Source organism: Oncorhynchus nerka, linkage group LG10, assembly GCF_034236695.1.
Source record: "Oncorhynchus nerka isolate Pitt River linkage group LG10, Oner_Uvic_2.0, whole genome shotgun sequence".
NCBI classification, from domain to species: Eukaryota; Metazoa; Chordata; class Actinopteri; order Salmoniformes; family Salmonidae; genus Oncorhynchus; species Oncorhynchus nerka.
This window is the reverse complement of record NC_088405.1, coordinates 44,140,405-44,153,578: the sequence shown is the minus strand read 5'-3', so window position 1 is coordinate 44,153,578 and position 13,174 is coordinate 44,140,405. Positions and strand designations below refer to the sequence as shown.

Here is a 13,174-nt window from a genome sequence, read left to right as displayed (position 1 = left end):
AGACTCGTGGTAATGGCTGGAGCATTATTAGTGGAATGATACCAAATAAATGGGTTCCTTGTGTTTGATGCCATTCCACTAGCTCCTTTCCAGCCATTATTATGAGCCGTCCTGCCCTCCGCAGCCTCCTCTGGCCCACAGTCACACTTTCAATTTCTTCTTCTCTCCATCCTAACCACTTCCATAGCCAGAGAGTGATTATGGTAACTTGCTCTTTCATGTCACCTAACTCCACGTTCTCGCCATTTCCCCTCCACTACTCTATCAAATGTCTCCATTCCCTTTCACTTAGCACCCCATTCACTTGCATCTGTATCATCTTAGTTGCCTGATGACAGATTGCACACAAACATTGGTCAGAGATACTTCGCTCACATTGGAGAGAGACTGATTATACTATTTGGAAAACTCCAGATAACAATTACATCTGTCGGTTCAAGATGTTCACCCAATGTTGACGAGATGCTCCTGATGATGTTTTAATGTTGTTTGTTTTTATATAAATCATGTTATGAATCCAAAGACAAATTTCCCACATGGTGTTTTATAATAAAGACAACTGAATTTACTCTCAACACTGTTCACTGTGGTTTGATATCAAAAGCACCCCTTAACCCTCACCCTCCCACCCCCCCTTCCCCCTGTGCCCCTTGAGCAGGTTGACCTGCTGACCCCTGACCTGGCTCTCGGTGGGCTTGTCTGGAGGGTCGTGGTGAATGGCCATCTGGTAGAGTTTGTACACCTGGTAGGAGGCGTCGAAAGAGGCTTTGAACTGTGAACTGGGGGGTTGGAGCGCACTAGCCTCACCTTCAAAAGAGGGATGGGCAGAGAAGGGTTAACACAAATATAAAAAGACAGGCATTTAAAAATAGGACACAGAACGATAAGTGGAGACAAATCCACACAGAGGGTACACCACATTCACATATTAAAGCAGAGGGAGGAAAAATGTATTTAAAAGTATGAAAGAAACAGAATGGAGGGTAAACTGAACGTCTCGTCCTCCATTAACTCTGTCCGTCACTAAGGCAAATCTTTGAGTGTTACATTTCTCAATTTCAAGCATGCCACATCAGGCTTTAAACCATCTAAGCCGTTTTCCTCCTTTAAGGTAGGCCCTTGTGAACATTTTTAAGAAGATGTTTTGTATTAAGTAAGCATTCTATATTCCACGTGTGTGGGGACAGGATACACCAAGGTGAGCCTTTATTATACATCTTGAAAAAGGTATTTGACTGAATGATTAACACCGTAAACAGCATTCAGAAGTTATATTGGGTGGGAGTTATTTACAATGCAGTTTTTCTATTACCGCAACCACAGGTGCTACACCCAAGCAGTGAGGTTGATAAAGGAGGAGGGCGTGTTTGTGTCCATCTCCATGGAGACAAGCAGAGTGACAGGTGAGAGCATGACAAAAGAGAACAAATAGGGTAAACACTACAAGTGTTTGTCATCATGTTTAAAAGAAACATCATTTAAAGACCTTACTTGGGTTGATCTTCTGAAAAACCAAAGAGATCATTCAAACATGACCTGTGTGTGTGTGTGTGTGTGTGCGCACACACACCTCTTATAAACCCTATTTCCAGTGCTTCACCATGTCATGTCAAGCTACAGTAGGGGAGGATTAGAACCAGTTTTAAAACAGGCCCAAAAGTCAGGCAGCCAGGCCTTTGAGCTTAGGATAAAGCATAACCACTAGTGTTGAGAATGTGAGAATTCAACCTTCATAATCCCCCCAGCTTCATTTTAATTAAACATGTTTGTTTTTAAGCTTTTTTTGGCCAACATGTCCCTGCCATTTGAATAGTAGCCTGCGAGGGAATTTAACCCAAGGTTTGTTTGAGTTGGACATGCATAGGGCTCTCATATGACTTGCTTGGTACACGCACTGTATATTCAAACAAAGATGTTGGGCCTTTTACGTAAAAGATAATAGTAAGTAAGGCCTCTTTAAATGTACTTTTAAAACTCCAGATATCCTTTGATACGCCAAAATAGTTTTATTGAGCCAACACCACACTGGATAGTTTGGTGAAAACGCAACGCTCTCATAACAAATCGAATGAGATGGCACCGACAGACTAACACCAAACCATTCCAATAATGTTTCTGTAATGCCACGTAATTAAAATGGAGAGATATTGGCCTTCAAAAGCCCCTGTAAGCCGATATGTTGTTCCACATGTGGAACTCTGTGTGAGCCCATATCCTGTTCTCTTTGATAAAAACACGCAGAAGAGACTCGCTGACTATAGAATGTGTCTGATAAACAGAGAAGGCCAATGGCCAAACAAGAGCAAGTGAACGTGTGAGAGGAGAGTGGGTTTGTAACTAAAAGATAATAAATAATAGGAAGGCATATTGAGCGAGAAAGACAGGTTGGTGTTATACGCTTCTCTTTGGGGAAAGGGGGGGCCTGTCAATCGTGTGTCCACACTGACCCCTGGTGGAGGCAAAGGCACAAGTATGTGTCCCAACCTGACCCTCCAGACATCTCATCTATGTCATTCACTAAAAGCCACTCGTTTTACTGTAAAACACTAAGGGTTGTGGATGAGAACAGGGTTGTGGTTACAGGAAAAGGCTTTATTACAAATTCCCACAGTCTCAATGTGTCTATCAATACAAGGGAAGGGGCCTTACCTATAGTCAGGGGCCCCTTACCCTCGATCACATCTCCTCTCTCTCTTTAACGTCTCTCATTGGGGCCATATGTACGTGCTTCTCTCCTCCTCCCAGTCCTTTCCTAATGATTGTCTGACTCATCACTCAGGCGGTCTGACATGTTTAACGGTTGTGCTGGTGATGAAGTGGAGCTGGAATGTTGCTAATTGCATTTGTGTAAACACCCAAAATATCCTTGCGGTCCAAGACCTTCAGTTTCCCCCTGTAGCTCCACAGCTTACTCAACAAATCTGAACTGGGGTGTATTTGGTGATATGAAACGTTCTGATAGAAAGTTGTCGATAGAAATAGAATAAATAGAGCAGACCTGCACGATCCCTATTCTACATGACAGGCAGTCAGATGTGCTCAACTCAATTCACTTCTATCTAATTCTGAACTTTCTGGTATGTTAGATCATTCTGAACGGGCTCCTGCTGAAGTCTAAGACTCATAAAGAGTGGTGTAAATGGCAAAACCCAGATTCAATTATCTCCATAATCATCAGAATCATAAACATCCCAATTCCTAGCATTGATTGCAGCCCATCGGCATTACAAACTCGTGTTTCAAAACACAGCCTTTCAATCATCTTAAATTGCCAAACAACAAATTAACCTTCAATTGGGTGGCTCGACTTTGTGTGTACGTTCATCCACTTACGGATATTGAATGAGTAAACATCACAGCCAATAGAAGTAATCAAATCAGCTAAGATGAGCTGATTGGGAGAGGAGTCTGATGGGAGCTCAGTGCCAGTCAGTGAATGAATAGCTCGTCTCAAGGTCTGGCTTAATCAAAAGCTGACATCACTCTAGACTACCAACCTCAGCGAAAGTCAAGAGGATGGACCAAAACTTCACCTTATACTGGAAAGGGATGTTTTTTTTTTTTTTATCTGGGCATGTGTTCCAAATGGAACTATATTCCCTTCATAGTGCACTACTTTTGACCAGGGCCCATTAGAGCTTTGGTCAAAAGTAATACACTATAGGTTATGGGGAATAGGGTGCCATTTGGGATGTAGCCCTGCCTGCAGTACATCCCAGAGCCAAAAGTACATTTACATCTCTTATAAACAATGCAGAGCTCTGCAGTCATTTGAATGTGATTACTTGGGGTAGCCTGAGCCCGTGTGTGTGGTCAGGCTACCATTTGGTTGAGTTTGTGTCGTGAAGTGCTGGATTTTCCACTTGGGCTCTGGCCGTACCATTCTCCCCACAGGCACGCATGGTGAAGTCACTGGGTTAGGGAAGCTGATAGAGGCCTCTCTCTGGCCGGGTCTGACGGTAGATCCTTTGGAAGTGGATAGACGTAAAGCAATATAGAGGAAACTCACCTAAAGCCACTGGAAGGCTAGGCGGCACCATCACTGTATTACTTACATCCATCCGGTTCCTTCAGATCTGTAGACATTGAATGAGTAGGGGCTAGGAAGTAGCTGTAGACCTGAACCCCTCTCTCGCTTACCTCGAGATGGTGCAGAGGACTATCGGGCAGAGATTCGTTGATGAACTCCTCCAGGGCTTTGGGTTGGTTGAGCTGGACGGGCGTGGCGGGGTTAGAGGTCGCAGAGTCCGGGACTCCACCCCCCACCTGTCTCTTCTGCTCCTTCTGCAGCCGGCGAGCCTTCCTCAGTTCTTTGGCTTTCCTACACAACGGCCTGCCGGGGTCCGCTCCTACCCCTGAAGGGGAGGAGAGAGATGGAGAAGAGTGGGATGGAGAGCGGGAGAAAAATAGGAAGAGAAAGAGAGGGTGGGAGGGACAGAATAAATACTATTGTTAGAAACTAGAATGGTATAGATGGGAGCACAAGTTTCCTTTCAAAGGGTGCGAGAACTTCAGGATGTTAAGACCACATCGTAATCCTTTTTCGCTCCAAAAACAAGCTTGGGGTATGGCATTTCCAAAACTGTTCAATATAAAATAATTGTGTAAAAGAAGAACTAAACTACAGCCTTATGGAACAGGCGAACAAGTTTCCCCTTCATGCAAGACTTCTGCATGAGGTTTATTAACACGGTAGTGCGGGAGTGAGAAAGAGGTGGTTACTTTTAAACGATGTTGCCATTGATGATGAGTCCCACATTTGGGGATGTTTTGTGGGTGTGAGGCCATGTTTCCAATGGCTTTGCTCCCCTCAGGCGAAGTCGGATTGCCTTGTTTGCTTTAGCGTAGCCTCCACACGCATGCGCCAACACACACACAAAAAAAAAAACAGCTCTACATGGATGTCGTTTTCTATTTTTTCCCCCCTTCCTCAATACATGACATCACCGCACGAGAACCTATAAAACAGCATGGGTTTTGTTTGTTGACTGCAAGTGATTTCTTGGCTTTTTGTGGACACCTTTGGTTTCAAATGAAGGGGTATCAACTTAGGAGATAGAAGGTCCTCTGCCTCTGGGGAGTTTCCAATCGAATGACGAAGATCATGACCATACAGGACTGTGTGTGTATGTATTTATTTATTTCACCTTTATTTAACCGGGTAGGCTAGTTGAGAACAAGTTCTCATTTGCAATTACGACCTGGCCAAGATAAAGCACAGCAATTCGACACAAACAACACAGAGTTACACATGGAATAAACAAAACAGTCAATAATACAGCACAACAAAAGAAAACAAAAAAAGTCTATGTACAGTGAGTGCAAATGAGGTAAGATAAGGGAGTTAAGGCAATAAATAGGCCATGGTGGCGAAGAAATTACAATATAGCAATTTAAACACTGGAATGGTAGATGTGCAGAAGATGAATGTGCAAGTAGAGATACTGGGGTGCAAAGGGGCAAGACAAATAAATAAATACTGTATGGGGGTGAGGTAGGTAGATGGGCTGTTTACAGGTGGGCTATGTACAGGTGCAGTGATTTGCTCTGACAGCTGGTGCTTAAAGCTAGTGAGGGAGATATGAGTCTCAAGCTTCAGTGATTTTTGTGCAGTTCGTTCCAGTCATTGGCAGAGTTTAGTCTAACCAGACACCCAGGTATTTGTAGTTGTCCACGTATTCTAAGTCAGAGCCGTCCAGAGTAGTGATGCTGGACGGGCGAGCAGGTGCGGGATCGGTTGAATAGCATGCATTTAGTTTTCCCTGTGTTTAAGAGCAGTTGGAGGCAACGGAAGGAGAGTTGTATGGCATTGAAGCTCGTCTGGAGGTTAGTTAATACAGTGTCCAAAGAGGGGCCAGAAGTATACACAATGGTGTTGTGCTGGATGGTTTGGACAGGGCTGCAGGTTCTGATGGGAAACAGCGTTCAGCTTTCCAGCATGTCAGTAGCTGCTCCACAGAGTACTGGACCTTAGGCAGAGGTGTGTGTCTGTTGCTGACATCAGAGGGAGCACACTACAATCACAAGAACAGTGTCTTAGAGACAAACATACAAACCAGGCTGATACAGTTTAAACAGGATAGGAGAAGAGTACTGTAAGGAAACTGGATCTTCTTCCAGACCTACTACGAAAAGTGACACACACAAACCCCATTCTTTACAGAGGAGTCTGTTGCATCTACATGACAGAGGACCGAGACAGACGGACTACTCTGTCAACTTGACGCACGCATATATTGCGCAATGCAGCTCCATCCCTCCCCACCTGGCCTTCTGCAAGCCGCCACCAAAAGCACTCTTTTGATTGGCGAATGTCATATCGGAGACCCGCAGAAGGAGAGGGCAAGTACTAGTGTCAGGAACCAGAACCAAGGTCATATTCACTAGTCAAACAGAAGAAAAATAACTGAAACAAGGACTACCTAAAAACGTGTCCAATCAGAAGATTAGTTTATTTTCTGTTGCAAAGCATTTTACTACTAACTAATATGACCGTGTGTCAAAACTGGGTGGAACGATCCTCAGCCTTCAGCATAGACCTACACATACTAACTAATGTCTCTACATACTATGAACTGTACACTCCCTTCAGTATCTATATGGGCGGTACTTTGACTTGAGGGCTACACACTTTTCTGTAAATCATTCATTGAGGTAAGAGTTGTGAGCTTATCTGAACTCAATCAGGACCCCGAGAGACCATAGATAAATCCCTCAGTCACGGTTAACTTTGCAGTTGTCTGGGTGCTAATGCTATGGGGCAGGTTGAGTGATTCTGTGTCTAGACTCTAGACAATAGACACCAAGTTATGAGACAACGTGAAATGAAGGAGAGAGCGTGAGAAAGCAAGAAAAAGAGGGAGGGAAGATCTGAATAGCATACTCCTCATAGCCTCCCTCCTCAAATCCCATTGGATGAGAAAGCTAGAGGTCCGTCCCCTCTGACCTCTTCTAATGGGTTTTGAGAAGGAGGCGGGGATAGTGGCGAGAGGATGCGAGGCAGTGGAGGCTCCTCAGAGGAGGCACAAAAGGACCATCCACTGTGAATTTCATAATGGTAAAACATTTAAAGTTGTACTTTTTAGATAAAACTACACTAAGTATATTCACGTCACCGAATAATTGATTTAAACACTTTTGCAATGAAAGTCTACAGTAGCTTCAACAGAACTCTGTAAGGCAGCACCATTGTGAAGCCGATCCAATTCACATTCTCCCAGAGACAAACAGAAAATGATGTGTCTCAGACAGATGACTGAGGAGAGAGCATTACCCCCTTCCCTTGTATATCCTCAAATTCTCTCCGTATCCTGTGACTAAAGAGAGAACGTTTCCGAGCAGGAGATAAACAGAGAGCAGGAGTGACAGCGCGGTCAAATGGTTTCCCTCCAAATAAGTATAAACTAAACACAGTCAGATTGAGCGGTCACATATCGGGTTCTGGCCTCTGTTCAGACTGAAGACTGTGACTGATCCAAACACATAGCAGGGTTCTACATCTTTCTTTTTTTACTGCTACCAATTTTTTTCACATGATTTTGGTCGCAGCAATATTTAATAAAAAATAAATATATAATTGATCATGACCTGGACCCAGATTCACAAAAAAAGCTTAAAATATATATATTTTTAAATAAGTTTAAGATAATTTGTAAGTGCGATTCCTAAAACATTTCTTCTTAATGTAGGATTTTATGAACTTAACTATATTTTTAAGATCATGATTGTTGCGAAGCAATGAGCTAGCTAGTAAGGGCAATCATGTTAGCACATTTCTTACTGACAAAACAAATATACTTGGATTTAAAACAATCAATACTGAAACTTCTAGACAAAGTTTGTGAGTCAACTAAACATGTTCAATTGCTTTCATTAGCTTATTTTCCTTACTTCAATGAGTTTAAGACAAGGGTTGAGCCATGTTGGAATTAAGAACATCCAATAACTTTATTTTTTTTGAAGAATCGTCTTAAGCATTTGCATATCAACAAGCAAGGTGCAGCAAACATAAGCACCATCGCTTGATAGTGCATAAACAATTTTAAAAGGATTGCATGAATAACTGTGGAATTATATATATTTTTTAAATGAGTTATTTGTTTAGATAGAGTAAAGGATATGTTCTGTATAATCCTACAAATTCCTAGGGGGGAAAAAAAACGTAGGCCGATAACCTATTTTTGTTTCCCTTACAATAAAACTGTGTAATTCATTTGATCACATTTATTTGTAGAATCGATTAGTAATAGAGTTATAGTAATGAATAAAGTCCAGTTACAGCTTTTGACAAAGTAGAAATGAAAAAGATAATATCAGCCAGGTGCACAGGTGAAATTATTTTGCTGCATTCTTCAACAAAAGGACCAGCTCATGAATTACATAAAGAAATAGCATATTGTAATATGTTAGTTTTTGCTTAATAGCCAGATGAATGCTGCCGCGGGAGGTGTCATGTGCCGAATGCATGGACAGCACAGATATTCTTGGAAAAAGTTCAAATAGAGCTGCACCTCTTGAAGTATGAGTGTTATTTGACAAGGGTAATAGAAACGGCAAAATATGTGCATTCTGATACTACAATGCATTTGGAAAAACTGACAATATTTTCCGTCTGATATTTTTCAATTTAAATCTTGTCTATAGGCTAACTCTTATTATGTATGAAATTAGTTGAGATATAGTTTCGATGGGCAGGCTGTGCAGGCATCATTTTTTCTCCCTGCTCATCAAGTTGAATAGAGTCAAGGATATGGTTTGCATTCAAGGCCTACTGCAACATTTAGCATGTTTGCATTTCCCTTAAAATACATTTGATTAGTAATAGAATTACAGTAAATAAAAGTCCCATAAAAGCCCATCTTTATTTGAAATTGTGAAGGTGAATGATTATTGCCCATTCATCTATTTGTCATTCATTCAGTGAGGAGAGAGAGGGAGGCATTAGCGCCCGGCTGGGAACCAACGTCCTACCGTATATTGTCTTGGTGGGTTAAGTTAGCAATAGGTACCAACGTCCTACAGCATATTGTCTTGGTGGGTTAAGTTAGAAAAGTATTTTCACACCTATTCCTGTTTGTGATTCCAAAATTCTGATGTAAAATACAACCATTTAGGAAAAGTCAAGGAAGGAGTAGGACATTGTTTTTTTCTTTTGGCTCATTTCAAAAATTATAATTACAAAAATGAAGCATCAGTGGCCGTTGGCCTATGATGGTTCTAGTATTAAATAAGGTACAAATATATAGATTTTTTAAAACGAGAACCAGTAAAGCTTTGTAACACACTGCCGTCTATGTAACACACTGCCGTTGTTAGAATCTTAATAACCAGTTTTAAGAGGGCATGTCGTCATCTTGAACGGTTTTCCCGTTGCCTCTCATCCCAACAGTAAGGCCTACACTGCTCCCTCTTCCTACAGCTGAGAGTGCAGTGCCCAGTTGATAATCACCCCCCGACAATTGCCCTCGAAACTGAACTTAAACCATAGCGAACTAATTTCACACGTTACAGATTAAATAAATAAGTAAAGTATGATGGGAGAATGGGAGAGTTGAGCGCAGGGGAGCGAAGAATGCATAATTATGTGAATGAAGAACAGGGCGAGTCAGGGTAGCCTAGTGGTTAGAGCGTTGGACTAACTGGAAGGTTGCAAGTTCAAATCCCCGAGCTGACAAGGTACAAATCAGTCGTTCTGCCTCTGAACAGGCAGGCAACCCACTGTTCCTAATTTGTTCTTTACTGACTTGCCTAGTTAAATAAAAGGTACATTTAAAATTAAATAACATTCCATTGTATTTATCCATCTAAATTATAGGCCTAATTTTAAAATGGTTAATACCCTATAGGAGTTCCCCGAATCAAAGCAGTCTTATCAGTCTACTCTGTTCTACTTGGAGTACTCCATCCTACTTGGAGTAGGCTTCACAGCGAGAGCGTAATTATTTTTACATGTTGAAAGGCTCTCAATATCCACATCAGGCAGCAGGTGCGAGTGTCTGAGAATGACGTGATGAGACTTGTGGAACCTTATGTTGGCAAGGGGAGCAATGTCACCATGGACAATTTCTTCACGTCACTGTCATTGGCGAACAAGTTGCTTGCAAAGAAAACAAGTCTGACCGGCATCATGAACAAAGTGAGACAGTGTTGAAGAATGACAAGACACATGGACAAAGAAAACCTGATACTATTAAGCACAACAAACAAAAAGGTATGTAGTGCGTAAAGCAAGTGAAAGTTCTGAACGTTTTATCAACTGTTAGGACAAGGGATAACAGCTAAAGGAAATCCAACTGATACCATTGCATGACGATGAACACAAGCACGAGCTGACAATAATTGACTGACTGCTGTCATATCAACACTTCTATTCATTATAATACCCTTATTGCTTTTGTGCAGTTTCACTATTTATCAAGGCCACTTGGTGCTTATGTTTATGATACTTTTCTTTTTATAATTTGACCGCTCGTCTTTTGACGATGTGTCATAGTGGTTGGTGTATTTTTTTTTAAATATTAGGGTTATAAAAATAAGCTGTTACCATGTTTCAACACATATGCTTTGTTTCATAGTTGTAACAAAGGCACTCCATGACATTTAAAATATATATATATATAGAACACCTGAATTTTGGCATTGTGTTATTGCATTGATTTTGTTAACCAAAAGAAACTAATGAAAATGCTATTGTGTTATTTGAAATAAAATACAAATCATATTCTAATGTTTACCAATGCCTTCATAAAACCAGCTAATTATTATTATTTTTTTTAGATAGTCCATTGAGGCCCAGCAGTTCTAGTGTTAACAAGGTTTTGTGAATCCAGGCCTTGGCCTGTGTCCCATAATGTGCTTGCATTCCCTACAGAATCAGGCTAATAATGACTAGGCATCTTTTAAAATGTGCATGCCCTTGTGTTCTTACATTGATTTGGATAGACTTACTGTAACAGCAAAGAAAAGAGAATTCAAAAAGTACAAAATCTATTTGTTACAGATTTCAAATTACCATGGTTTTCTTTTCGGCAAAATCCTCTAGAGGGGAGAATCTGAAAAACTACTTGGAGGACTGATTTCCCCCAATTTTTTTAAACATTTTTTTTTTTTCCCTTCAGGTTACCCTTTATTCAGGTGCTCACCAGCCAAACAGTTGTGTTTGGCTAGCGGTGTATCTGTCCCGAAATTGAGATTGTTTTGAAAACAAATGGCCACTGGATTGCTGCAAATACGCATGATTCTACCAGGTAGGCAAAGGCAACTTTGAAGCTACTTTTCAATTACCTTTATCTACCCGAAAAAGGCCATCATTAGCATCGCTAACGGCTACACAACGAGGTAGACATATAGGCCCTAAGTGCACCGCAGGGCATGACATGCAGGTAAATTTGCCAGTGGCACACCGGGCCAGAGCCAACTGAAAGCTACTGGTCCAAATGAAAAAAAATACCAGCCTGGGACAAGATCTGACAGGAAAGAAAATGACGCGTGCATAATTTCAATATCTAGTGATTTTATCTTTCATTTGCGAGCCGAACAAGAAGCCAATACAGGGTTCATACAGACATTGGCAAGTTAAACGCAAAGACTTAAGCACTTACATTTCAAGGACCTACAGTTGAAGTCGGAAGTTTACATACACTGAGGTTGGCGTCATTAAAACTCGTTTTTCAACCACAACAAATTTCTTGTTAAACTATAGTTTTGGCAAGTCGGTTAGGACATCAACTTTGTACATGACAAGTCATTTTTCCAACAATTGTTTACAGATTATGTCACTTATATTTCACTGTATCACAATTCGTGGGTCAGAAGTTTACAAACACTAAGTTGACTGTGCCTTTAAACAGCTTGGAAAATTATGTCATGGCTTTAGAAGCTTCTGATAGGCTAACTGACATCATTTGAGTCAATTGGAGGTGTACCTGTGGATGTATTTCAAGGCCTACCTTCAAAAACTCCGTGCCTCTTTGCTTGACATCATGGCAAAACCCCCCCCCAAAAAATAAAAAAAATTGTAGACCACAAGTCTGGTTTATCCTTGGGAGCAATTTCCAAACGCCTGAAGGTACCATGTTCATCTGTACAAACAAGAGTAAGCAAGTAAACACCATGGGACCACGCAGCCATTATACCGCTTAGGAAGGTCTCTCCTAGAGATGAACGTACTTTGGTGAGAAAAGTGCAAATCAATCCCAGAACAACAGCAAAGGACCTTGTGAAGATGCTGGAGGAAACAGGTACAAAAGTAGCTATATCAACAGTAAAAACGAGTCCTATTTCGACAAAACCTGAAAGGCCGCTCAGCAAGGAAGAAGCCACTGCTCCAAAACCGCCATAAAAAGCCAGACTACGGTTTGCAACTGCACATGGGGACAAAGATCGTAGTTTTTAGAGAAATGTACTCTGGTCTGATGAAACAAAAATGGAACTGTTAGGCCATAATGACCATCGTTATGTTTGGAGGATAAAGGGGGAGGCTTGCAAGCCGAAGAACACCATCCTAACCGTGAAGCACGGGGGTGGCAGAATCATGTTGTGTGGGTGCTTTGCTGCAGGAGGGACTGGTGCACTTCACAAAATAGATGGCATCATGAGGGAGGAAAATGATGTCCATATACTGAAGCAACTTCAAGACTTTAGTCAGGAAGTTAACCTCTAGGTAGGCTAGCGTCCCACCTCAACAGCCAGTGAAAATGCAGGGCGCCAAATTCAAAACAGAAATACAATAATTAAAAATTCCTCAGAGGTATTTTACACCATTTTAAAGATAAAATTCTTGTTAACCTCTTGAAGCTGGGGGGCACTATTTCTATGTTTGGAAAAATAACGTTCAAAGTAAACGGCCTATTTCTCAGGACCAGATGCTAGAATATGCATATAAAAATTGACAGATTAGGATAGAAAACTCTAAAGTTTCCAAAAACTGTCAAAATATTGTCTGGGAGTATAACAGAACTGATATTGTAGGTGAAACCCTGAGAAATCAAACCAGGAAGTGGCTTCTATTTTGAAAACTCCATGTTCCATAGCCTCCCATTGCTCCATTTAAAGGGATATCAACCAAATTCCTTTTCCTATCGCTTCCTCAAGGTGTCAGTCTTCAGACATTTTCAGGCTTTTATTTTGAAAAATGAGCCAGAACGATAACATCGCGTCAAGGGGTCACATGAGT

General features: G+C 41.3%; 1 protein-coding gene across 1 annotated transcript in view; it reads right to left on the bottom strand.

Moving 5' to 3' along the window:
* The window catches only part of LOC115135373 (arginyl-tRNA--protein transferase 1), a 190,276-nt gene that overhangs the window by 135,999 nt on the left and 41,103 nt on the right, over window positions 1-13,174 (bottom strand). Inside the window, 3 exon segments of the mRNA XM_029670013.2 lie at window positions 680-780; window positions 783-807; window positions 4,141-4,355. Coding sequence (XP_029525873.2) covers window positions 680-780; window positions 783-807; window positions 4,141-4,355 — 341 coding nt within the window.